General features: G+C 36.9%; 4 protein-coding genes and 1 pseudogene across 5 annotated transcripts; 1 reads left to right on the plus strand and 4 right to left on the minus strand.

The window, feature by feature from the left end:
* Nucleotides 1-4,322: 4,322 nt before the first annotated feature.
* On the minus strand, nt 4,323-5,825 carry LOC143598773 (caffeoylshikimate esterase-like). The gene is made up of 2 exons (XM_077076910.1): nt 5,640-5,825; nt 4,323-4,784 (listed from the first exon to the last, which is right to left on the minus strand). Exons 1-2 carry the CDS (start codon nt 5,790-5,792, stop codon nt 4,335-4,337), a joined length of 603 nt encoding a protein of 200 aa, XP_076933025.1. The 5' UTR covers nt 5,793-5,825; the 3' UTR covers nt 4,323-4,334.
* An 851-nt stretch (nt 5,826-6,676) lies between these two features.
* LOC143598780 (caffeoylshikimate esterase-like) lies at nt 6,677-8,111 on the minus strand. The gene is made up of 2 exons (XM_077076917.1): nt 7,289-8,111; nt 6,677-7,208 (listed from the first exon to the last, which is right to left on the minus strand). The coding sequence occupies exons 1-2, from the start codon at nt 7,829-7,831 to the stop codon at nt 6,759-6,761; spliced, it is 993 nt and encodes a 330-aa protein (XP_076933032.1). The 5' UTR covers nt 7,832-8,111; the 3' UTR covers nt 6,677-6,758.
* A 2,917-nt stretch (nt 8,112-11,028) lies between these two features.
* LOC143598774 (caffeoylshikimate esterase-like) lies at nt 11,029-12,947 on the minus strand. Its single transcript, XM_077076912.1, has 2 exons — nt 12,371-12,947; nt 11,029-11,501 (listed from the first exon to the last, which is right to left on the minus strand). Exons 1-2 carry the CDS (start codon nt 12,905-12,907, stop codon nt 11,052-11,054), a joined length of 987 nt encoding a protein of 328 aa, XP_076933027.1. The 5' UTR covers nt 12,908-12,947; the 3' UTR covers nt 11,029-11,051.
* Nucleotides 12,948-16,522: 3,575 nt separating this feature from the next.
* On the plus strand, nt 16,523-19,526 carry LOC143598782 (uncharacterized). Its single transcript, XM_077076918.1, has 6 exons — nt 16,523-16,834; nt 17,486-18,130; nt 18,259-18,387; nt 18,459-18,662; nt 18,748-18,948; nt 19,063-19,526. The coding sequence occupies exons 1-6, from the start codon at nt 16,553-16,555 to the stop codon at nt 19,204-19,206; spliced, it is 1,605 nt and encodes a 534-aa protein (XP_076933033.1). The 5' UTR covers nt 16,523-16,552; the 3' UTR covers nt 19,207-19,526.
* A 367-nt stretch (nt 19,527-19,893) lies between these two features.
* LOC143598783 (putative histone H2A variant 3) lies at nt 19,894-24,591 on the minus strand (annotated as a pseudogene). The gene is made up of 2 exons (XR_013147172.1): nt 24,492-24,591; nt 19,894-20,307 (listed from the first exon to the last, which is right to left on the minus strand). The product of XR_013147172.1 is annotated as a putative histone H2A variant 3 (transcript).
* Nucleotides 24,592-26,284: the final 1,693 nt, after the last annotated feature.

Consider the following 26,284-nt stretch of genomic DNA (forward strand, 5'->3'; position numbering starts at 1 on the left):
TGACTTTTTCAGTTAACATATTTAATTTTTTGCTTTTTTTAACGTTTTATATTCATTAATATATTATCCAAAAATATATTTTTAAGGACCAAAAACACATACTTAAGATCTCACGATTCATGAGTGTAAGGATCTCGAGAAGGTTCTGATTAATCGCTAGTCTTTGTTCTATCATCAGACTAGCGACTAGCAATTACTACAGCATTGTTATAATGTAAATAAATAAATAAACGTTTTATCCAACAACTTAGTACTGCTATAGTGCTGTAATAGTAACTGCTTTGAATTTAAAACTCAATTAAGTCTCGAATAAGTTCTTACTTGCATATGATTTTAAAAGTAACTCAGTGACTTACATAACATAACACATCTAATCTATGACTAATTTATATAAATTTTAGAATTTTTTTTAAAGCAACGACTCACTCATACTATTATAGTTGTGTTATTTTCTTCAAAAGAACCTAATAATATTATAATGGTAGGTAGGATTTCAAATAGTTTTTCATTTCTAATATCAACAAAGTACGCCTAGATGAAACAATGAAATTAAAGAGTGTGATATATTGACCAAATAAATGTTTTGATATTTCCAAAAAGTGCACGTGAAATGGCATATTTGTACAATAAGATATTTATAAAAGTTCCTTTCTCATAAATGCTTTAATGTGTTTCTATGTACAAGCATGGTGTGAAATAATATTTGCATAAATCATCCAAATTAAATTATGTACAAGGAAAATATGCTAATGATAGTTAGCTCAAGTGATTGAGGCGAGACAACAATAGACTTCAACTTAAAAAAAAAAACCTTATTAGGTTCAAGTCGCACTCGTGATAATAAAAATTAACATGTTCTAGGTTGGGTCATGAGGTTTTCTTTACATAGTCAGTGGTCACATGTGGTGTTTTTCTCATGAGAGTGAGACAAATATGATCGGATGGGTTAGTGGTCCGTCAAATGATATAAATGACCGTTTTTAAAAAATAGTTAAACTAAAATGTAAAACGTTTTTATGCAAACGTCATCAAAGTGGTTTATGTAAATCTATTTTATCATTTTATAATATGAAGGTAAAGTTGATATGGATGCGCATTTTTATTGAATTGTTTTGCGTAGTGGCTCTGGTATGACAATCACAAATGGTTCAATAATTCATTCAACAATTAACTTAAAATATGGTAGTATATTTTATTAACATGTCATTTTAAGTTTTAGTATAATATGCAATAAAGAATAATTAAAGTATCACTTTGATTTTAAAATTAAAAAAAAAAAACTCAAGAAAAGATATGGGTAACTATGTTATTTATTAATTTATTTTACAAATCCTATACTCACTCTCCCACAACCTAACACGAAAACACTTAATGTCATTAAATTTTTTACAATTTTTAAATCAAAATCTCAACTAAATTGTTAGTTTGTTCATTCTTTAAACTTGCAAGGCTTTAAGAATGTAACTTTTGACATGGCTTAAGTTTATCCAAAACTTTTATAAGTATGTAACAATAATAACATGTAACTATATTGTATAAATATTTTATAATACAACTTTGATTAAACATGGCATAACGTTACATATGATAAACACTTTACAACTAGATGACATGTTTTTAATTAAATTATGGATATTTTTAAATAATATTAAAAAGTAGTGATATTTTGACACAAAATGATTGGATAACGAGAAAGATATGGTATAGTGTCGGATGGTGGAGCATCATCCACGATCTATAATCAAAGTATTCCATGAATATCCTCCTCGAGAGTCTAAATCTTCCCAAACTGCCCTTCATTACATGTGAACTCATTTCTATAAATTGAGTTTTAATATAATATGGACCAACATAAAAAAACTAGTTTTTTCACGTACGGACGAAGTGCAATTTGCGTCTTTTTAGACCTTAGTTCACAATATGTATAAATGCAACGTTTCTTCAAACAAGTGGAAAAGTTTTCCTCGTTTAAGAGGACGGACAAGACGTCATGACAATGTCGGATCTAGAAAAATCATATGAAAAAGCGTAAAGCATTGACGGGGACACAATAAGTTAGTTGGTGTATGGCTTAAAATGGTTTAATAGATATCATGACATCGTTCTTCAAACATAGCCAACTAAACAGTAGAACCTAATGCACTTGCACATTAAGATTTGATGCATAAACGAACTGAAGATGCTAATTCCTAATTACTAGAGTTGTTGAATATTAAAAACTCTCATGTGGCGTCGGAAACGAGACAAATAAGAGAAATGGTTGAGATTGTTATGATATTTATTCAAGATTGTAAGTTTGTAACAATCAATAGGGATGTTAGATTGTTAGAAAAACCCGATCCAACGGTGAAACCCGAACCATTCTCATAAGGGTTAAATGGTTAATGGAACGAGTATTTGAATATGTGGCCTGATATAAGATTAAAAAAAATACAAGTACGAGTATGGTATTAAGTAATATCTAACATGATTATTAAAAATTTAAAACATATATGCACACTCATCTACCCGAACTATATTTGAAAACATTTATCTTATTTGTCATTGAATAATAAAGTAATTCCCTAAAAATGGTTTTTTAGTTTTCAAGTTTCAAGTCATTTGGATGATATATGATGTAAAAGTTTGAATAATAAGAAATGTACTTAGGAGTTAGGGGTTATAATGAGCAATTTTTTTTACAAATAGATAGGTATGTCAAAAACCACGCAAGTAATGAGTAATTAGATTGCCCAAAGGGTAGGGTGTAAATGAGCCGAACAGAGCTGAGTCCAATTTAAGCTTGGTTCGTGAGTACTTTCTAAAGCTTAGGCTTGACTAGTTTAATTATTTATTAATTAATTCATATACCCTTTTAATTGTGTTTATATATTGTAATATAAATTTTATATATAACATAAATTCATATTACTTAGTTTGTATAATAATAATAATATTATTATATGAATTTCAATTTAACTTATTAAAAATGATATAAATAATAGGCTTTTAGAGTCATCAACCAACTCAAGTTAGGTAAATGAGCTCCGGTTTAGGCTCGGACTCATTTAAGCTAGGCTCGATTCAAATAAAACTTTTACCTAGTTGTTGTCAATTAGATTATCAATGCCCTGGTTCGTTTACACAAATACTAATAGAGTGATAGATATAGGTCACAATTTTACAATTAGATATGAGACTGAGATACCGACAGTTGCTTAATTGATGATTGTTATCTCTACGATTAACTTAGGAATGGGGTAGGAGTATTATATGATTGTCAAACCAGATATCATTCTCTCCCTTGTTATATCTCGTAACCACTAGATACAAGATTGAATCGTTAATTGAAGTTTCAAGTCATGATATGGAACGTCTTGCTGAGTCCTCGAGTTGATTACAATCCTAGAATCCTAGGCGCCATATACAATGAGTTAAGTTTAGTTAATAGCCCAAAACAAACGTAACAGCCACAACCTTAGACTTTTATTTAGTAATGGGCCTTATTATAATAGGATGTAGATTGAGCCGGTAACCCCAAGGTAAGCCCAGAGCAATGCCCTTTAACTTTAGAGTCAGGTGTTGTTTGTTTTTGAAAAAAAAAATGTTTGCAATCTGATTTCATGTCCGGTGACGGTGCGGCGGTGTCCAGTGACGGCATGGTGGTGTCCGGTGACGGTGCGGCGGTGTATTTTTATATGGTGGTGTCCGATGAAGATGCAGCTGTGTATGTTTTTATGGTTTGAAGATGACGTCTAGAGAGAATGAGATGTGAAGACATCGGATATTGCTAATTTTTTAAGACTATAAAATTAATTTTCATATCTTTTTTTAAACAAACATTCTTTAGAAGCTTATGTCTACGCGTCCACATGTATAAGCCTCTTGCAAACCTTTTAAGCAAAAACAAACAGAACCTCGGTGAGTCACAAGAAGTACTAACTTAAATGTTATGTGTCATTTAGATAATGAATCCACTGTGTTGTATATCGATGCATAGGAGGATATAATGTGATATGATTATTTAACTGTCTTGTGGTTTACTGTCTTACACACCTTCAAATTTAAAGCAATTATTAGTTTTTATTTCTTTGATCATGAAAAAGTGACACGACATTAGCTTGGGCAGGGCATTATTGTTTACTACACTACGCTTTCAATCGTCACGTTAATGGTTCTTTAGATTGATATTAGCATTAACGTATAATTATTACTTTCTAAATATAGATGTTTGTCAATAAATAATGCAACATTCTTGTTAACTCTCGTAATATTTTGAGAAAAGAAAGAAAGAAGACCTACGCATGATATATATCAACAACATATGATGACAATATACACTCTTTTAACTTTGATTAGTTATCATCACTTTTAGAGCCATACTGTATTGTCTTCTCGTCGATCCACTTTCTAATATCAGCCAACACAAGATTTACAGCCTCATCAGGCTCCCCTTGTATCAATGAATGGTACATACCCTCATACAACTTCACTGTTTTATCTTCACTCGACACTTTCTCATACAACATCTGGGACCCACTTGGACACGTAACCTCATCAGATAACCCGTGCAACGCTAAAATTGGAACTTTAACCTTGTGGAAGTTATTTTGTATAAAATTGGTCACTCTCGCCACTTCTCTCATTGTACCTACTCTATGCCTCCCGGAATACCGTTTTGGATTCATCGCTATTATCTTGAATTTCTCGGGATCTCTAATCGCGTTTACCAATAGTTTATTATCCGGCATTACCGCCCATGTATCCGCAAGCCCAAACAATAATCCATACATGGTTATATGTATCTAAATAAACAAAAAAAAGAGATTTATTTAGTTATATTATAGACGTGTGATTAACTTAGGGGTGAGCAATAACCAAACCGTTAACTTAAATCAAACCAAAATTAACGGAAAACCGAACTAACCAAAAGTCAATTAACTGAAAACCGAAATAACCGAAAATTGGTTATATGCTTTTTTTAACCCCTGGTTAACTAAAATAAAACGAACCAAACCAAGCCGTTTATATTTTCATACAATTCTAGCTTTTATAACTCAATTTCATTTTTTCATGTTTTATACCTCAATATAATGTATTTCTATGAAAAAATTTTAGCCCAAGTTAAGTTTTAGTTATTAACCGAAATCAACTTAATCGAACCAAAAATCGACAAACTATCCAAATAAACCAAACCGAGATTAATAAAAAATTTTAACCGATGGTATCAGCCTCGGTTTTCGGTTAAGTCTAATAAATGAACCGAACCATGAATCCCCGACCCTAATTAAATTATCTAACGTATTAATTATTTATAGGGTCAGGTTAACTACAATAATCCTTAACGTACGCGAATTACGCTCAAGGCAAAAACAAAACGCTCAAAGGAAAAAGCAAGGCAAAAAAACAAAACGCTCAAGCTAAAATACAAAAACGCTCAGCCGAAATACTAAAACGCTCAAAACGGGTTTCGTGTAGAAAACTAAAAAATTGATAGATTAACGATCCAAATCTGTTTTTTTCGGTGAATCGATGATTAATTGAGTATGTACTAATGATTATGAGATGTTGGTATGTGATTTCATAGATCAATTTTATGAATATATGTATTTTTGTGCGTTAAGAATTATGTATTTTTCTTCATTATTTATAAGTGTTACCTTTGATGGTGTCATCTTTTCCGGTGTGACAAAAAGAGGCGCAGAAAATATCAACCCCGTCCACGTGTCAACCTCAGATTGGAGGTACATAAGCATGGTGACCATACCTCCCATTGACTCCCCAAACATAAACGCCGGAAGTTTACAATACATTTCACTCCGTCGAACGGTGAGAAAATACGACAATGACGTTAGATAATTTAATTAGCGTCGATTGGTTCTAGGTCATGGGCTCGACTTGTTCGCTCTAGGACAGCGTGCTTGTGAGTTACCGATAGCATGGAGCAATCAGCTATCGAATATGAAATTGTAGGGCATGGGTAATCAGAAGTTTGGTAGCATTGAGCCTCAGTTGATTCAGTCTTAGGGCACCAAAAGGATTTTGGTCTAGGTATATACGATTTTAAACAAAGAAGTGGGGACGACGAAACTACACGAGGGGCTGAATTGTATATAATTGATTTTTAATGAAATAAAAACATTATATTTATTAAACATATAGCAAGCTCGGATAGGCTCGATCAACTCGACGAGCTTCACATGTCAGGCTCAGCATCAGGCTTGCCTAGTAAATGAGCTCTTATTGAGGCTTAAGCTCAAGCTCGATAAAGCTCGACTTGTTCGAGTTTTTATTTTGTCGATCTCGAGTAGCTCACAACAACTCAGCTCGTTTGCACCTCTATACATACGGCCGTCAAAAGACTCACTTGTGGTGAATTGCAAGACTTAAAAAAGTTGCATGAGTTTGTTTAACATGAGGTGGATAGAAATGTGAATGTTTTTTATATCCATGTACAAAATTCACATATTCTACGTCTTGTATAACGACATTTTTATGTTAAATTGTAGATGATAAAATGACACACCTGACATGCTATAAAACATTGATTTGCTAATAATAGTTAGGCATTTTCAATATAATAGTTAGGCATTTCAAAGATCAATTTCAAGATACAATGAAAATACAAGAAGAGAGACAACATAGGGTGTTTCAATATATAATGTCACAATGTGATTATGCCTAAGACACCCTAAAATTTAATTCAAATTACCCAAATTTGGTATGAAAAGCCTCATTTTAGTTAAGTTTAATGATAAAATACATCATTTTACTTATGTTCAATTACCATTACTTTTAGATCCATACTTTTCCGTCTTGTCATCAATCCACTTTCTCATATCAGCCAACACAAGATCAGCCGCATCATCAGGCTCACCTTGTATCAACGAATGGTACATCCCCTCATACAACTTCAAACACTTATCCTCACTCGACGCCTTCTCATACAACATCTGAGATCCAGTCGGACACGTCACCCCATCAGCCGTGCCATGCACCGTCAAGAACGGGGCTTTAACCTTGTGAAAATTGTTTTGTATATAGTTTGTCACTCTTACCACCTCTCTCATTGTACCCACTCTTGGTCTCCCTGTATACCGCTTCGGATTCACCGCTATTATTTTCAGCTTTTCCGGATCCCTAATCGCCTTCCCCACCATCTTGTTATCCGGCATCGACGCCCACGTGTCAGCAAATCCAAATAGTAATCCGTACATTGTCAAATGTAGCTTTAATTAAAAAAATTAGATCAGTTAAAACATATATTTTTACTTATTACTTATTAACAAATAAATAATTAATAAATTACCTTGGATGGGATCATATTTTCCGGTATCACAAAAAGTGGTGCGGAAAATATTAACCCAGTCCACGTGTCAGGTTCTGATTGAAAGTACATAAGCATAGTGATCATACCACCCATCGACTCCCCGAACAAAAATGCGGGGAGTTTACAATACGTTTCGTTCCTGCGAACGGATAGAAAGTAAGATAATGACGTGGCAGCGACTTTATCCATATCACCAAGGTATCCGTGGAGTCCGTCAGAGCGTCCGTGACCAAGGAGGTCCGCAGCAAACACGGCGTATCCCCATTTAGCGTACTCGATACAGATCTTCTGGAAGCACCAGCTGGTATCGGACCCGTAGCCGTGAGTCATGAACACGGAGGCTTTAACCGGTTGAGTTTGGTCAATTGGAAGCCATGATTGAGTGAATATTTTACCGTTGGGAGTTTGGAAGTAGGATTTGGAGTTACGGACGCCTTGTGATTTGTAGAATTCGTCTTCGGGTGTTTCGCCCCAGAAGAATGGTGGTGGTGGTGGTGGTGGTAACGGTGGGAGGTCCGGCATGACGGTTGTAAAGGTTTTTTTAATTTGGATATTGTGGATTGCAGGCGGAGTGTTGATTTATGGAGGGAGAATGTGGTATTGGGTTGGTGGACCTACTACGCGGGTCTAGAATAATTTAGGTGGGGTTGATGGTTATCGTGGTGGGTGGGATTTTAACTTTTTATCGGATTGCAAGTGGGAGAAAGTGGACGGATGGGATGTGATGGTCTATTGTGTTATGGTGGGAAGGTGTACACTGGAGTAGTTTTGATCTCACCTACTCCACCAACTAACAACAACGACAATTTGATGTGTTGGACTTTGGAGAGAACAAGGAAGTTTATTGTCATCAAGGATGGTGAAAGACTGTTAAGTGTTAACTTATCTTGTGTTTTTTCATTCTCAATAACCGATGTTATGTTTTCACAATTTCAATCTAGCCGAGATCAAAAGCAAAACATCGTAATCCAATCAATTTTCCGAGTCACGTTATGGTGTTTATGGAATACAAAGAACGATAAGATCTTTAGTGGAGTTAGCACGAGCCCAGCTAAGTTATTGAAGAAATCAAAATTCTAAGCTTTCTTTGGGTCGCCGCAAGATCAAAAGAATTAGGGGTTAATTAAAATAGTTTGTGTAAATTTGATATTTAACTTGTTTCACTTTTTTTGCTTCTTTTTTGTTTTTGGTGACTAACAATTTGCTTGTGTCCGTTGTTTTTATACAATACAGTCATTTAAAAAAAATTCACTACTAGAAAAAGAGATGTTTTTCTATAACTGAATTCGTATGAAATTTGTTGGAAAATCCAGTTTCTAACAATTTTCCAACAAAAAGTTACGTTGGAAAAACACATGCTTGAAAATCGTTTTGTAACCGTTTTCCAACAACGTTTCTTACAACATTGCTACAAAAACATGTGGTTGTAAACTTCATACAACTTTCCTGCAAAAACTATTTTGACTTAACATAATGTTTATTAGATAATACTGTAGCAAAGTTGGAGTTTATTTTTTTTGTTGGAAATTTGTTAAAACTACTTTTCGTAGGAAATTTGTAGGAAATTTTTGTGAGAAAATAACTTGTTTTCTAGTAGTGATTACAAGATATTAAGACATTAAAGATTTTATTGAACTTAAAATAGTTTTATGAATATAGTTTCCATGTAATTTGTAATGAGTAGATTGACCTTGTGTCACGTATGTGGTTAAGTGGTTTAGTTTTGTTGTCTCAATCTGTTACATGTTATTGTGTTACTAGTATAAGATTGAATTCAAGGTTTTTCAAACGAAATTCTAAATTTTTCTCGTGTTATTATAAAGTAAATCTATTATAATATTTGAAGAAATTTATAAATTTATGTTAACTTGGCAAATAAGAATTATTATTTTTTTTTTACTTTTAAAAAGTTAAAAACAATAACAATAAGTTGTCATCTCACATTGTGTGAGATAGGGGCATTGTTCGGGGGTTTTTAAACAGTTTTTGAGTTATTCGGTTCTTATTATTCGGTTTTTTTTGTTATAAAATCCCTACATGTTTAGCGACCAACATAAGATTTGGTTTAATTAGTTTAATGTTTTTAGAGTTGGGTTAATTGGTACTTGGGTTCCTGTGTAGAAGCTGTAAAGAGCCTTTTAAGCTCGTACACCTTCAACTCCTGATTTTTGACAAGATAACCTTGAGGTTGCTAAACTTAATTAGAGGTCCTCTTGTAAATTTCCATGCCGGAATGCGAACTTTAAGTCCGTTTGGAATAAATTCCAGCACCTTTGAGCAGCAATAGCAATCATTAAACATTTAAACATATATGAAGAGGTAGGTCCCAGCAGAGCCCAGTTGGACCCGCAAGACTCACCTCAAAGAGGGACGTCTGCGCAGTTGAACCCGCAAGACTCACCTTCAACAGGGACGTCTGCGCAAAGGCTAAACTCGCAAGACTCACCTTGAAGAGAGACGTCTGCGCAGAAACCAACTGGATCCGCAGGACCCACCATGCTCAGAGACGTGACGTCCTTACGCGCAGTACGCAAGCTGTTCCCGCAGGAAAAGCCTCCCAATGGTCGACGTACTCCGCCTGTTCCCGCAGCAACGGATACTAGCCATCAGGGAAGGCTACCCGCGCAGCAAGGCTACACGCACAAGGCACTTAACTCTTAAATAATTCAGTAATGTCACCTGAAGAAGGAGTGAGCAAGCCGGGAATACTCCCGCACAAAGCCGGGTAAACTCCCGCCCAAATAAGCCAGTCCGTACGCTACTGGAGGATCTTTTGTACTGTACCTGACGAGGTATGGACAAAAGATCTGACCAAAGCTGCGACAGCTCACTGACAACAGTACAACGAGCAGCATGCTCTATTACTTAATGTCACTATCAGCCGCTGCCTACTCACCAACCTGTCGTAGCACGTGCATAGCCTGCAGTTGGTGGAAAAGGAATAGTACACAGCCGGCCTGGTCACTATCAGCCGCTGCCTACCCACCAACCACCAGCATGGCATGTGCGTAGCCCACAGTTGGCAGAACAGGAATACTATTCAGCCGGCTGTACCTTCTTGGAAACCTACCTTCGGCTATAAATACTCCAACACCTTGGAATGGTATGGACACATTACATTATCTTACATTATCTGATATCTCATTATCTTATATTCTCTAGCAATCTCTTAATATACACTTATATTCAAGAGCAATCTAGTCTGATTCTCACGCCGGAGGGTGGTCACAAGGAGGTACCCCCCTTCTCAGTGACGAGCTCACGGTGTCTGTTTTGCAGGTCATCAGAAGAACCATCTTTGCCGGACCTAACCCCTCGTGGGAAACAACTATTTAACCCCCAGATTATCTGTAATCTGCCCGGGGTCAATTAGTGTTTCTTTAATATAGTATCCATTTTTGCAACTATAGCGTCCACCTTCAGTTAGTCTACCCCCAAACACTTAACCACAATCATGTATTTTTTTTTAATAACCATGAGTATTGTCTTATGCTTTTTAACTTCTCATCTTTCATTTAATTTAGTCTTGTACACCTATTCGCACCTATACATTTTGCATTATATTTTGGTTCAACTAGACACAAGGTTTGGTTCTTTTCTATTGCTTCAGTCTTAAGATCCGATGCCCTTCTCCATAATGTGATTATGTCTAAAAACCCTAGATTTAATTTAATTACCCAAATTTGGTTGTAAAACCTCATTTGGTTACATTTGTTGATAAAATACATCTTTAACCTTATATTTAGTTATCATTACTTTTTGACCCATACTTTTCCGTCTTCTCATCAATCCACTTTCTCATATCAACCAACACAAGATTAACCGCATCATCAGGCTCACCTTGTATCAAAGAATGATACATCCCATCATACAACTTCAAACACTTATCCTCACTCGATGCCTTCTCATACAACATCTGGGACCCAGTCGGACATGTAACCCCATCAGCCGTCCCATGTAATGTCAAAAAAGGAGCTTTAACCTTGTGAAAGTTGTTTTGTATATAATTCGTCACCCTTCCAATTTCTCTCGACGTACCCACTCTTGGCCTCCCAGTATACCGCTTCGGATTCATCGCTATTAGTTTCAACTTCTTGGGATCCCTAATTGCCTTCCCGATTATCTTATTATCCGGCATCACCGCCCACGTGTCCACTAATCCAAATAGTAGCCCGTACATTGTCAAATATATCTTTAATTAACAAAGAAAACAAAATTAGAGTATTAAACTAACCATTATTATAATATTTATATTAATCTACTTATTCTAATAAAAGAAAATAATGTAGACGCGTGTCCCTTGGAGATTCATTTCTAACATAAATTTTTCGCTCAAACTATTTTCTCTTTTTTAATGAAAATATATTTATGTCAATGTAATTAAAACATATCAATTCATCATATAATCAAATAACTAAAGACTTAGATTATAAAAGATTAAAAATATTCAGGTATCTATGTTAGTATAATTAAAATATATATCTTTTAATGAATTCATATCTACCTTTTTTATTATATCAATTTATATACACTTTTAAGTGTATGAAATGAATATGGTAAAATTCGATAAATGATATTTATAGGTATAAGATAATAAAAACAAGAATAAATTATGAATGAATAACAACTTTATTCTCACATATTCATTCATCTTCCATGGGTACATAGAGTTTTCATAATTTTCTTTTGAAATTGTAATACAAAAGCGTGTTTTATTTATGTTATTTTATATATGATCTTTGTTTATGACATTCATAATGAAACGTTTTATCATATTTTATTAGAATTCGTTATTCCATTAAAAAAATATAATTATAACTTATTAATCACTAGATGCATCTTTTTTGTGATTATGATAAATAGCGTGAGAATACACAATGTATTCGTATAAATATTCCAATAAAAAATAATGTGAAGTTATAAAACCATTTAATTTAATAAAATATATGTCTGGTTTTAAAATTTAATAATTTATTTTATGTAGCTTAATTGTACCCTTTTTAAGCAACGCGTGCATCACACGGATTTTAAAGCTAGTAAAATAACAAATTAGTAAATTACCTTCGATGGGATCATATTTTCCAGTCTCACGAAAAGTGGTGCAGAAAATATTAATCCGGTCCACGTGTCAGGTTCTGATTGGAAGTACATAAGCATAGTGATCATGCCACCTATCGACTCCCCAAACATAAACGCCGGAAGTTTACAATACGTTTCGCTCCCGCGAACGGAGAGAAAATACGATAATGACGTGGCACCGACTTTATCCATGTCACCGAGGTATCCATGTAGTCCGTCAGATCGTCCGTGGCCAAGGAGGTCCGCTGCGAACACGGCGTATCCCCATTTAGCGTACTCGATACAGATCTTCTGGAAGCACCAGCTGGTATCGGACCCGTAACCGTGAGTCATGAACACGGAGGCTTTGACCGGTTGAGTTTGGTCAATTGGTAGCCAAGACTGTGTGAATATTTTACCGTTGGGTGTTTGGAAGTAGGATTTGGAGTTACGGACGCCTTGTGATTTATAGAATTCGTCTTCGGGTGTTTCGCCCCAGAAGAATGGAGGTGGTGGTGGTAGCGGTGGGAGGTCCGGCATGACGGTTGTATGGTGGCTGTAAATTAAAATGTAACGATTTATTATTTTGTATATTGTGGATTGCAGGCGTAGTGTTGATTTGTGGAGAGAAATTGGGGTTATGGGTTGGTGGACAATAATTTAGGTGGGGTCTATGGTTATCGTGGTGGGTGGGTTTTAAGGCCGGTTGTTGAGGGACTCTAGCTTAACACCCTGTTAAGCTCCATTTTTTTTAATCACACGTATTTATGAAAAATAATATGTATATTTAATGTTTAAACGATAATAAGAGTATTCTTAGCTCGTCTCTTATCATTATCTCTATAATTACACTACAAAACACTACATTTTTCTCTCATTTTAATTAAATAATATTTTTATACCTTTATTATTACAGTTTTCTCTCTTTTATACTCACAACCAATTCAACAAATATTAAAAATAAAGTTTTCCCAAATATAAAAAAAACCACTACATTTTTCTTTTTTCACCCTATAATTTACACTCAAAATCACTAAAAAAACCCCACCCTACAATATACAAAGAATAATAAAGTACGGTTAGAAAGAAGAATAAAGCACGGTTGATTTTCTAAGTACCCAATTAATTTATTACTTGGTCCGTATCAAAATCACAAATTCCTCTAAGGCTTGTAAGTCGTAATCCAAACAAACTTAGGGAATAATGGTAATTCAATATTAAAGATTAAATAACTTGGCTTACAAATTAACCTAATCAACGCCTAGACAACCGAACGAGGTCTCACAATGGCTAACTAAATCGACTAGACCAAATAGATAAACCAACTCCTAATGTCTTGGTCCGACTAAAAGTAGATGAACTACTGAGATAAACAACTCTTAACCAATCAAACCCTATGGTGACGTCTACCACAAACAACCAAAAACACCAAGTAATTAGTCTAACATGCAATCCTAAGCCAAACACGAAACTAATTCATGTAAAGATAAAATTACACGGGGTTTAATTAATAAATTATTGAACAAACTCAATAGAAATCATAGAATAAAATCACAATAATATGAACTTGACACTAGAAAATCAATTATATGTTCGTTAATGAACCCAAAACAATCATCAAGATATCATCAACTAGCCAAACTAGGTACTTTTAAAAAGTTTAGCTGCTCATATTAATAATAATCTCAAAAACCATATCAAATATAACAGCCAACATGATTAGAACAAAAAGTGAAACAAAAGAGTAAAATAAAATACCAAACAATAAGTATTTTGATTTGTGATGATGCTCCTGCCAAAAACCAAACTTGTGGCTATGGTTGTTTCTTCCAAAAGATTACGCTGCCAAAAGAATAATATATATTTATTATGATGCTTCCAAAAAAAGAATGAATAAACAAAATAAACTGATCAGGATTCATTATTGTTGAGTTGATTTATCAATTTTAGCTTGTTAACTTTTGAAACCTTAAAAACCCACATTTGAGCCAACTAAGAATAATATTTAATAAAAAGCTAGCTCAAAGCATTTAAAATTGTATGAAATATTTATATAATAATATATATTTTAAACCATATCAACTTGTCCAACCCAAATGATTAATTACCAACAGAGAACATATATGAACATGTTATTAATTCTCTCCTAGTTTTTAAATTTTGCACAAATTGTATCTTTCAAAGTATCAACATGTAAAGAAAATCAGATTAAACATGCTATGTTCATATCAACATTACACTTCAACCCTTAAACTTCTTCGTATTTACATAACCACCCCTCCGTCCAAATATCCCGTACTCCGTCGTCTCCATTTCAAACACAAACCTTTGTCCAATTAATATCGCCAACGGTACAACGAGAAAACAGGTAACGTCCGGTCCGTTCCGTCCAATTCATCCACCGGCGATCATTACATGGCCGGTTCGCCACATTCAATCAATTCATACAACAATGGCTACCTGCAAGGGCGGATTGTTCGAGAAGATACGGAGAATTGTACGGACGATTCATTTCCTTATAGTAATGGTGGCGTCATTATTAATCCCGTGGCTTCCAATTCTGGTAGCAATTGGTGATGTACTGGTTCCGTGTTATTTAATCTCGAGCTTCGTGTGCGTTAGGTGCTATAGTTTTCACGAGCATTTGCATCGGTACGATTTCAGAAGCTCGTTGACGGATGTTCCTCTCGTTTCGGCCATCAGATCTGTTATTATCACGTGTATGTGATCAGGTTAACTGTATTTGTGCATGCATTGTGTTTGTGTTTGATTATTTATTATGCATATGCATGTGCATGGACATGATAGATGATGATATATGGATATGAATTGTGCATTGATTTTGTGTAGTTTATGCTCGGTTTTGAATTTCGAGCTGCTATAGGTGTTAGTGTTAGGATCTCGGTTTTCATACACACGCAATTAGCTGCAGCTACAGACTAAGCAGCTAATGTGGAAAAATATTGGATGATATTTGATATATTGGTTATCGTGGTGGGATATCGGTAATTTTAATATCATGTAAAATTCATATATATGGCAATTTAACAGTAATAATTCAGTATATTCCCCTACCATTAACAAATTAACCTTTTGCAACTTGCAAAACACTAGCAATCGTAGCAAAGGCAAACTGATTAAGACTTAAAACAATAACACTGAACACTAAAAATTGGTAATTAAGACTTTAAACACTGATATCGGGAATATCGGTGATATATCGGTCCAATATTGGTCAATATCGCCAATATTATCGGTACCGATATTCTGACCAATATTTACCAAGGGACCGATAACTGATATATCGGTGATGTATTGGCGTTATCGACTGCATAGGCTTCAGAAAAGATAGAACCCGAGAAAGATTATGTGGTTTGATTATGTTGAGTAATCTATGTCCAAGGGCTGCAACCAGGATTTATTATTTAAGATGCACAGGCACGAGCATAATAGATGATGATAATATCTCGCTTTTTGCACAATTTTGAACTTCATTCTGATATAGGAACTGTTAAGATGTTGCAGAGTTGGTACTTATATGTGATTTTTTTAAATATGACAGGTTTTTGCCAAAATTTTGAAGTTAAAAATTGACTAATAAAAATTAGAAATTAAAATGATAAATAGACGCCTAGCTTATCTTATCAAGTTTATGCGTTTTAGGACAAAAAAGGAAAGTACTGATGATTGACAAATTTGGCAAAAAAATCTCGATTAACGAAATCAGGGCTTTAAATTAAGGAGTTTAAGTCTGAGAGTTGGGCCAAATCGTCAATGGCTGTTTGCCATATGATCAGGGTCGTCGAGACCTTTCCGTCTGCTGGTTATGGGGGCCGTAACTCCATTCCTAGCCCAAGATGTGCTGTTTGAAGTTTGAGCCTTTTTTGCCATGTTTCCCCTTGTCCAGCTGGTTCAAATAAGAGCCTGCGAACTCTTGGATCATCTCCTGATCATTAGAGATTCATTTAATTATGTAAAGTGAATTATAGCACCAACAATCCATTCAGTATTCATCATTGAAACTAACTGCTCCAGCTTTGAACATAGTTATTAGTTTCTGTTTGATCCAGATACATGTCATAATGCCGGAATTAGCTTTTATATATGTGGAAACTATTTCTAGCCTTGTTTTTGATAACCTTTTCAAGTTTTATAACTTTTTTCAAATTGGTTGCAGCTGTTTATATGATATATGATGGGCAATATCTTGGAACGGTGACATTATGCTCGATTATTTCAATACTTGTTTTATCAGTTAAAGCGTGCGTGTTCACTGTAAATTCTCAGTTTGAGGCTGAAAATTCATCTTCTCTTTCAAATCAAAGGCTTCATTTGAAGAAATCATGGGGGATGAATGTATTATTCCTGTCATCTGTGGTTTTTGCTCTTGGGCATACAGTTATTGCTTATAGAACAAGTTGTAGAGCACGAAGAAAGCTTATGTTTAATCGAGTCGATCCTGGTTCGGTACGTTTAATATTATAGAAAAAAAATTCATTTTGAGAGATCACAGTTTTGACCCGTTTACTTATTGACAAACTGATTTGGGTTATGATTAGGCTTGTAAATGAGCACGAACGGAACATGTTGGTGTTCGTTTGTTTAACTTTAACCGAACAAATGCTCAATAATGAAATATTAAAAGAACGGAGTTTTCTTGTTTGTGTTCTTTTATATTCATTCGTTAAGAGCATAAACGAATGGTTCACGAACGTAAATGAACGAACCTAACTGAATATTGATAAACGAACATAACTGAGCCAAACTAGTTTAAAGTAACATGAATAACAGTGTGTCGGGCTTAAAAAGTTATTACTATTAAGTTATCATGGGCCAACAATTTTAATTGAATATATAAACGAATGTAAACAAACAAACTTAAAACAAACGTAAAGAACGAACATAAACAAATTTAAATGAATGTTCACAAACATAAATGAACGAAGGAGGCGTGTGTTCATGTTTGTTCGTTTACCTAAACGTCTACGGCTCACGAACTGTTCACTAAATGTTAAGTTCGTTTACAGGCTTACTTTCTAGAATAGGCTTTAATGCGCGTTGAATGCAAATATGCAATGATAACTGTTTTTTGTTAATTATTTTCTTACTACTTTCCAGGCTTTTTTGAGCAAAATTTTGTCTTTTATCGGTTACGCTACGCGATCTTCAACTCATGCTGACATGTCACGGAAACGTAACAAGAAGAACAAACGAAAATCATCGCGTGGAGGTCACAATAACCGAGAACTACCAGTCCGATTACTAGCTGACTTAGACAGTTTATTCATGAGTTGGAATAATCTCACAATTCATTACAAACTTAACGTACCAAATCCACCATCTAGAACTTTATCTTCAACAAATCTGCTCGATGATCAATCGTTAATATCAGTTCCAAAAACCCAACATCATCTTAGAAGGAGTTATAGTATTCAATTTGAAGATTCTTCTTTATATACTCCATTGTTAGATGAGACGGATTCCCATGAAGAAATGTCGGTTCTTAATGTAGATGAAGGGAATAACGGGTATGTTTCAAGTAAACTGTTACAAAAGGATGCAAGTGGAAAATTTGGGGTGGTTTTGGTGCATGGGTTTGGCGGTGGAGTGTTCTCCTGGCGACATGTGATGGCAGTGATGTCTCGCCAGGTGAATTGTGTTGTTGCTGCGTTTGACCGGCCTGGTTGGGGGTTGACTTCTAGACCGAGGCGGGAGGATTGGGAGGCGAATAAGTTGCCTAATCCTTACATGCTTGATACACAGGTAATGCGTTAGTTATGATTACTAAAACAAGGTTATTACATGCTTGACAAATTGTATTAACTTCATTTCGCATGCACTTATTATCTGTCATTATTATTTTTATTTTATAATTAAATAATTATTTCTAGGTTGACATGTTGATTTCTTTCTGTAAAGAAATCGGGTTTTCTTCTGTGGTGCTTGTTGGTCACGATGATGGTGGTCTTCTTGCGTTAAAGGCTGCACAAAGAGTCCAGTCATCAGCAAATTCTGTCGATGTAAGTTAACAACATTTGTCAAATCAGGTTATTGTAAGTTACAAATGTGTCAAAATAGACTATTTTTTCAGGTCAAAATTAAGGGGGTGGTATTGCTTACAGTAAGCTTATCAAGAGAAGTGGTCCCCGGGTTGGCTAGAATACTAATGCGCACGTCTCTCGGGAAGAAAAACTTGGTTCATTCTTTACTCAGGACCGAAATCAGTCAAGTTGTTAACCGAAGAGCGTGGTATGATGCTACAAAACTAACAAGCGATGTTTTAAGCCTCTACAAGGTAATGGATGCACAAACATATGATTGTGCTAATCATATTACTATAGCATATTTTCTTATCACTATATTACTATTGCATGATGTAGGCCCCGCTATACGTTGAAGGATGGGATACATCATTGTATGAAATTGGTAAATTATCATCTGATACGGTCCTCACCGAAGAAAATGCATCCTCATTGGTGAAAGCAGTTGAAGATACCCCGGTTATGGTTATTGCAGGATCTGAGGATGCTCTGGTTCCTCTTAAATCTGTTCAAACCATGGCATCTAAATTTGTAAATTCTGTGAGTATATTTGATCCCTATCATTTCCTTTGATTTATATGAATTTTTTTAAATGTTTATACAGCCATTTTAAATATTGTTTGATGATGACCTGCCAAATGTATAATTATGCAGAGACTAGTTGCGATATCGGGTTGTGGTCATCTTCCTCATGAGGAGTGCCCCAAGGTGTTGCTTGCAGCAATGTTACCCTTCATCAGTAAAATATCAAGACAGATAAATAGTTTTTTTTTTGTTTCTTCTAATGAAGTTATGTAGTAGGGTTTGTATTGTATGGTTCAACTGAAATCACACCTCTCTCCCTCTCATTCTCTCTATATATGTATATGCTGGTTAATTATCATAAGCGAGTTTGGAGAGGAGTCGACATTATGCATACTTTTTTTACTTTATAGATTGTTTGGTTGATCATTTGGTTTAAGCCAAGTTTTCATTAATTTTCAGAATATTATGGGGGTTGTTTCCATGTTTAGGGCTGCAATGAACCAAACATTTAGACATTTAGTAAACTGTTTGTGAACTGCTTGGCAGGAAATTTCGTTTATGTACATTTAGCAAACATTTTATATTAATTTATTTAAATACGTGAGCACAAACATGGTCGCGCTCATTGATTTACGTTTGTCATGTTCGATTATGTTCATTCATATCATGGTTAAGGTTTATTCATGTTTGTGTATGTGTATCATTTCTTTGTTAATGATCGTTAGTATTCACAAACAAAAACTTCACTTTACACAAATAAGAATATAGTTTACTTACATGTTCACATTCCTTTGCTTGATTAAAGTTAAGCAAATGAACACGGGCAAAACTTAGTTCTTGTTCATTTGTGTAGTTAACGGTGTGTTTTTGGACCACTATGTTTTATGCTACTTGGTGTGTACAAAAACAGCACAATACTAAAATATTCATGGTGCTCTTCCACAAACATAAAAAAGAACCGCAAATTTTCAAAGTTTCACATATTTGCCATTTAAAGATACATATAGAGCCACATTAAGGTCTTAAAAATAGCTAAAACCCAAAAAGCAGGTGTATAATATATAAACTATAACCATTTCAGTCTTTAGAAGACTTGTTGATGAGTGACTTGTGAATGTGAGGGATAACGCCACCACCGGCAATGGTTCCTTTTATGAGGGTGTCAAGTTCTTCGTCTCCTCTAATAGCAAGCTGCAAATGACGTGGCGTTATACGTTTCACCTTCAAATCCTTGCTTGCATTGCCAGCTAACTCTAGTACTTCTGCTGTTAGGTATTCTAGGATAGCTGCTGTGTACACAGCAGCCGTTGCTCCAACTCTTCCGCTAGCAGAAACTCTAGTTTTCAGAAGACGGTGAACTCGGCCCACTGGAAACTGTACACACATATTGCATCATTGATATTAGATTTAGTTTGGGTTGAAACAGGTTGTTTTAAAATGGGTCACTACTGGTCTGGATTTCAAGTCACTTTTCTACCCTTTTGAGCCGCGGTTACAAAAGTAATGTCATTAACATATACACGTTTTAAGAGGCTGTAATGAATAAAAGTACGCCTCCCGGGCCTCTTTTAACCCATTGACCCGTTTCAACAAGTAACCTATTTGACTTGATTTTAACAGAATTTGACCCATTTCAAGGTAACATTTAACCTAGATGATTTGTTTCAACAGAATTTGACCCACTTCAATGTAACGTGACCCGTTTAAGGTAAGTTTTAACCTATTTGACCGGTTTCAATGGAAATTGACCTGTTTACAGTACCAATAACCATATCCACTAACTTTATTCAACACTTAACCGAAAATTATAGCATAAAAAAGATAGTTGGTAAAATTAGTCAATCTACATCATTGTTCTTAAGATCTCCATTGATCTATGAATGCCATATGAAATCAGCTGATATGGTGGTACACAAGCTTAAATTGATCTTAAAAATTGTAAAAGAAGTTCGAATGTATGACATTTGACAACAGATGAACAGATAATCCAATAATTCTGTTTCTAAGAACTTAACAGAGTTTAGATTTTGCAAGAATATGACAACAGACAACCTTTCTCTTTAAGATCATTCTTCACGGAATTATGAAAACAATACAATTGAATTCGCATTGGGGGAAGAAAATTGTTTTAGTTTTATAAAAAAAGTAAAAAACAGAGTGTTGTTGTTTGAAGGAATGAAATTAAGGTATTGTTTGAGTAAGGTGCGCGTAGGATCAGCGATTGTTGGGCCAATTGTAACAGCCTGGTCAGGGTATTTGCCATTGAGAGCCCATTTTTCTGGTTCGGTGATGGTTGGTTTAGCCATCTTTGGTTTGGGTTTAGATGAGACGGATGCGATGCATACCTGGGGGATACCGGTGATCATCGCTACACCCTCAGCAGTTGGCCATCCCATCATGCCATGGACTGAAGATACCACGGCGTTGAATCTTGCCATCCCGTCTCTCCCGAAGAGAATGTCGTATGTGTGATGTGGCTTCCTCATTACGACGAAGTCCACGTCTTCTGTGCGGGAGTATTTTCCGTCTGTGAGAATGACGGGGAAAGATAGGATACCCAGGGGTGTGTTTGTGCTGCCGTCGAACCCTTCCATTGAGGCGTAAACCGTTTCCAGACGTTCTTTGTCTTCGTCGTCTAGCTTGTCGAAGAACTGCCTGTACATAACCGTTGACGAGGCGCCGTTGTCAGCAAGAGTGCGGGAAGTTATGTAATGCCCCAGCTGGCTTTTGATGACGATAGGGCCTTCCTTGCTGGGTCCTCCTGGCACTCGCGAGAAGCGCACCTCGCGCTTCCTTCCATTCGCATGGTTCTGTCGTTCGTCTTTTTCTTCCTCTGATGTTGCCATGAACCATGTGGATGCTGATGTCAACGGGCTTTCGTCCGTTGCCTTTATACCGGTTATCATTCCTTCCTCCATTCTTGATTGATGCCACAAGGTGTGCAAGTCTTCCATCCTTGACGAATGTTTCAACAATATCCTTCAAGGATGTACACTCCTCTGTACTGTGACCCTTTGTCCCGTGGAAGTCACAGGATTTGCTCTGATCCGCATTAGGTCGTTGCCGGGTCATTGGAGCTTTTGGCCATGGGAGTTTTTCGGTGGCAAATATCTCCGTGACGCTTTTGGTGAGTGGCGTCCACCGGTGTTTTCGGCTTGAAGGGTGCGTGTTATCCCTTCCGCCAACAAGAGGGCGAGAGCTGGATGAGGTGTCAAATTTTACCCTTGACTGCCAAATACCTAGCTTCCTCTTTTTGTTATGCCGGGCGATCCGAACATTGTTTTCTCTGGTCCTCTGCGTGTAGAGATGTGTACTCTGGGGAAGGTCCCTACCCAGTTGCTTCTCCGTCTCGGCAAAGCGTTTGGCCGCCGTCATGATGGCATCCCATGTGGATGGCATGTCGTCCTTACCCGTCAACGTGCGGATAAGCTCTGGGTATTCGGCGCCCTGGATGAAAGCGGCGCGAACAAGATCTTCACTTATGTTGCCCAGACTCAGCTTTTTGGAGTTGAAGCGAGTGATGAAGTCTAGTAAAGATTCATCTTCCTCTCTCACGCAGTTGAGGATCGTCCACTGCTCTTCAGTATATTTCCTCTGTTGACTGAAGTGTTGGCTGAACTTGTGTTGAAAGTCCGCCCAATCGTAGATGTGGTGGACCGGTAAACGATCAAACCACGCCCTGGCCGCTCCAACTAGCGTCATCTGGAACATATAACACCACGTGGAATCCGTCCAGTTACTGACAGTTGCCCCCGCTATGAATCTGTTCAAGTGATCGTCTGAGTCGGATAGACCATCATAAGTGCCGATGTTGGACATCTGTTTGGCACTTCTCGGGGCGATTGCTTCTGCAATGTCCCTTGCAAACTTGGATGTTCCCGCATTTGCAGCAGTTGGTCTAAAGGTTTTGGAGAAGTCGCGTGGGTTTCCCCCCGCGTTCCTTGGTTTGAAGGTTTCTCCGAAATTCCTTCTTGGTTGGAAGTCCGTTTCTTTACGCTTCCCTTTCGCCCTATGGCGAGGGTTCGCGTCAGTGTCGGATTCCTCCCGATCATCGTCCGAATACTCGCACTCACTGTTCATGTTGAGCTGTTGTCGAGTGCTCCCGAACTCGTCAGCCTGTTGGAGTGAACGCAAGCGTTCATCCAACTCAGCTTGGAATTCCTTCTGACGTGCTTCGGCCCACGCCTTAACTTGATCGAGTGTTTGGCGAGGGAGCCTCGTCTGTTTCTCCAACTGGGCATCAGTGAACCCCAGTGAAATATTGTTTACTACACTTGCCCCCGCTTGGGTAACCGGGGTAGTGTTCGTAAAATTTGTGTAACCGCCGGTGTTCCCCCCAGTAGCTGGGGTTGTGGTTACCGGGGTTTCTTGGTCACTTACTGGCCTTGGGACCGGAGTAACGTTAACCATTTTTTCAGAAGTTTTGAAAAAACTGATTTCGTTCTAGGTTTTGTCCCACGGATGGCGCCAATGAAGAAACACTAATCGACCCCGAGTAGATTATGAATAATCTGGGGGTTAAGTAATGTTTCCCACGAGGGTTAGGTCCGGCAAAGAAGGATGTTCTTCAGATGACCTGCAAAACAGACACCGTGAGCTCGTCACTGAGAAGGGGCGGGGGGGGGGGGTTCCTCCTTGTGACCACCCTCCGGTGTGAGAATCAGACTAGATTGCTCTGAATATAAGTGTATATTGAGAGAAATAGCTAGTGAAGGTAAGATACCAGATGATCCTACCGTTCCAAGGTGTTGGAGTATTTATAGCCGAAGGTAGGTTTCCAAGCAGGTACAGCCAGCTGTATAATATTCCTGTTCTACCAACTACGGGCTACGCACGTGCCATGCTGGTTGGTGGGTAGGCAGCGGCTGATAGTGACCAGGCCGGCTGTGTACTATTCCTTTTCCACCAACTGCAGGCTATGTGCGTGCCACGACAAGGGTTGGTGAGTAGGCAGGGGCTAATAGTGACAAACAGTACTAGAGCATGCTCCTCGTACTGTTTGTCGGTGAGCTGTCACCCTGTGATAGGTTCATGGGCTGCTTTGGTCAGATCTTGTCTATTTTGTCCATACCTTGGCAGGTATAGTACAAAAGATCTTCCAGAAGCATACGGACTGGCTCATTTGGGCGGGAGTATTCCCGCCTTGCTCATTCCTTCATGTGACACTGAATTATTGAGTTAGTGCCTTGTGCGTGTAGCCTTGCTATTAGTGTGGGTAGCCTTCCCTGATGGCTTGTATCCGCAGCTGCGGGGACAGGCGGGGTACTTCACCATTGGGAGGCTTTCCCTGCGTGAACAGCTGGCGTACTGCGCGTAAGGTCTTCATCTCTGAGCATGGTGGGTCCTGCGGAACCAGTTGGTCTTTGCGCAAACGTCCCTCTTCAAGGTGAGTCTTGCGGGTCCAACTGGGCTCTGCTGGGACCTACCTCTTCAAAAACTAACATATCGGACTAGAAAGATCTCAGACACTGTGCATCTACCGATTACACTAACAATTGTATCATGGATTGATATTATTGATTGAAAAATTAGAAAGAGTTGAGATAAGATTTGGTAACCTGAAGGCCGGCGCGTGAGGACGGCTTTCTTCTTGTCTTTGGTGTTGGTGTTGGGGGTTGTTGTCCCCATTATCATACCTTTAGCTCATTTTCCAGACATTTTCTCCGAGGTGTTCTTCTTCTTGCTGAATTAGGGTTGATCGCAGGGATGATTGATTATTTTGCAGCAGCAGAGGTAAAGATATTTTTTCTAGAGATAATATACATACAGGGGTCGGAGGACTATCAGGACTTGATCGATGATAATTTATAATTATTAATTTAATATTTTTTAGGGAAAATTCCCGAAATAAGCGTTTATGAAAACGTTTTTCAGGTTTTAGTTATCATTTGCAAGAAATTCTCAAAATATGTATTATAAACTAGTCGTGACGAGTAGTTTATGATTACACACGAGTAGTTTGTAGAACCAGTTAAAATTTGGCACGTGTACTTAAACTAACCGTAACGAGCATATTACTAACCATGTACTCGTCACGACTAAATAAGTTTTATGCCTCGTAATCAACGCCCACGAGTAATTCATAAGTCCTTTAGTCGCGACGACTAGTTTACCTGGTTTACATTCCCTACACGAGTAGTTTATTAGTAGTTAACTCGCCGCGACTAGTTTAACCTAACAATCTACTCGTCGCGACCAAAGAACTTATGAATTACTCGTGGGCGTTGATTACGAGGCATAAAACTTATTTAGTCGTGACGAGTAAATGGTTAGTAATCTGCTCGCTATGGTTAGTTTAAAGACACGTGTCAAGTTTTAATTGGTTACACAAACTACTCGCCACGACTAGATTATAATACCTATTTTGTGAATTTCTTTCAAATGGCACTTAAAACCTGAAAAACATTTTCATAAATGCTTATTTTGGGAATTTTCCCCATTTTTTAAGACTTTCTTTCAAAATATTTGTATTAAAATAATAATAATAATAATATTAATAACAAAACAAGTTAAATAACATGGTACCTTTCTCAACATTGAGAACAATTACAAGTTAAGTCAACTTCTACTGACTTGGGATAACCCAAACTCAGTCGTGTCTTCTCTCGAGTGCACTACGCGCCGATGGTTTCTCACAAGAGAACACACTGAATACATTGAAGAACTCAATGACATTTAGTAAAACCAAAGATTTGCCAAGTATTGCGTTGATATTTTGCAAAATGCAACCTAAATATGAGCTGGAGTTTAAAGCCGGAAGAATCTTGATGTTACGGTTTTATCGTGTATCGACTGTCAAACCACTGGGCGTATTTTTAAGAATGAATCAAGACCAATAATTAAATTCAATTTCAACAAAGATATGAAGATATACACAGGCCATAACAAAATCGACGTTTATAAAATAATTAAGTGTTCACTTTTGAAAGTTATTAAAATCACACATGAGGATTAAAAGCCAAACTTTTCATATACCTAAGTTTCAATAAAAACAAGGAAAAAGAACATATGGATTTTTTCTTTTGAATTAAAAACTAAGGGGGTGTTTGGTAGAGAGAAAAGAAGGTGGAGAATTGGATTTTCATTGTTTGGGAGAATTAGGTAGAGAATTGGGGGGAGAATTGGATTTCTCTGGGAATTGGGTGTAGGCAAAAAATTGAGAAATCCAATTCTCTCCATTTTGAAGAGAAATGGAATTCTCTGTGAGCCACCATCGCTTCTCTGCTCTACTCATCTGTCTTCTCGGTGTAGGCAAAAAGTGTGTATGGTATTATTTCCATTGCTCCGACCGGCGATGATGTCCGGCACGGCGGAACCCTACTCCGTCGCGTTGCAACTAGCAACTCCGGCG

The sequence above is a fragment of the Bidens hawaiensis genome, unplaced genomic scaffold, assembly GCF_021521415.1.
Source record: "Bidens hawaiensis isolate Kalapana, Puna unplaced genomic scaffold, B.hawaiensis_p1.1 tig00050821_1, whole genome shotgun sequence".
Lineage (NCBI taxonomy): Eukaryota > Viridiplantae > Streptophyta > Magnoliopsida > Asterales > Asteraceae > Bidens > Bidens hawaiensis.

What these genes read in the sequence shown, in the direction of transcription:
- LOC143598773 (XM_077076910.1), bottom strand. Translation starts at nt 5,792, where the DNA reads ATGTATTGTAAACTTCCGGCGTTTATGTTTGGGGAGTCAATGGGAGGT. An exon ending in AAAAGATGACACCATCAAAG is followed by an intron (nt 4,785 to 5,639) that starts GTAACACTTATA and finishes TTGTTTATTTAG; the next exon opens with ATACATATAACCATGTATGG.
- LOC143598780 (XM_077076917.1), bottom strand. Translation starts at nt 7,831, where the DNA reads ATGCCGGACCTCCCACCGTTACCACCACCACCACCACCACCATTCTTC. An exon ending in AAAATATGATCCCATCCAAG is followed by an intron (nt 7,209 to 7,288) that starts GTAATTTATTAA and finishes TTTTAATTAAAG; the next exon opens with CTACATTTGACAATGTACGG.
- LOC143598774 (XM_077076912.1), bottom strand. Translation starts at nt 12,907, where the DNA reads ATGCCGGACCTCCCACCGCTACCACCACCACCTCCATTCTTCTGGGGC. An exon ending in AAAATATGATCCCATCGAAG is followed by an intron (nt 11,502 to 12,370) that starts GTAATTTACTAA and finishes TGTTAATTAAAG; the next exon opens with ATATATTTGACAATGTACGG.
- LOC143598782 (XM_077076918.1), top strand. Translation starts at nt 16,553, where the DNA reads ATGATATATGATGGGCAATATCTTGGAACGGTGACATTATGCTCGATT. An exon ending in CTTACATGCTTGATACACAG is followed by an intron (nt 18,131 to 18,258) that starts GTAATGCGTTAG and finishes AATTATTTCTAG; the next exon opens with GTTGACATGTTGATTTCTTT. An exon ending in ATGTTTTAAGCCTCTACAAG is followed by an intron (nt 18,663 to 18,747) that starts GTAATGGATGCA and finishes TGCATGATGTAG; the next exon opens with GCCCCGCTATACGTTGAAGG.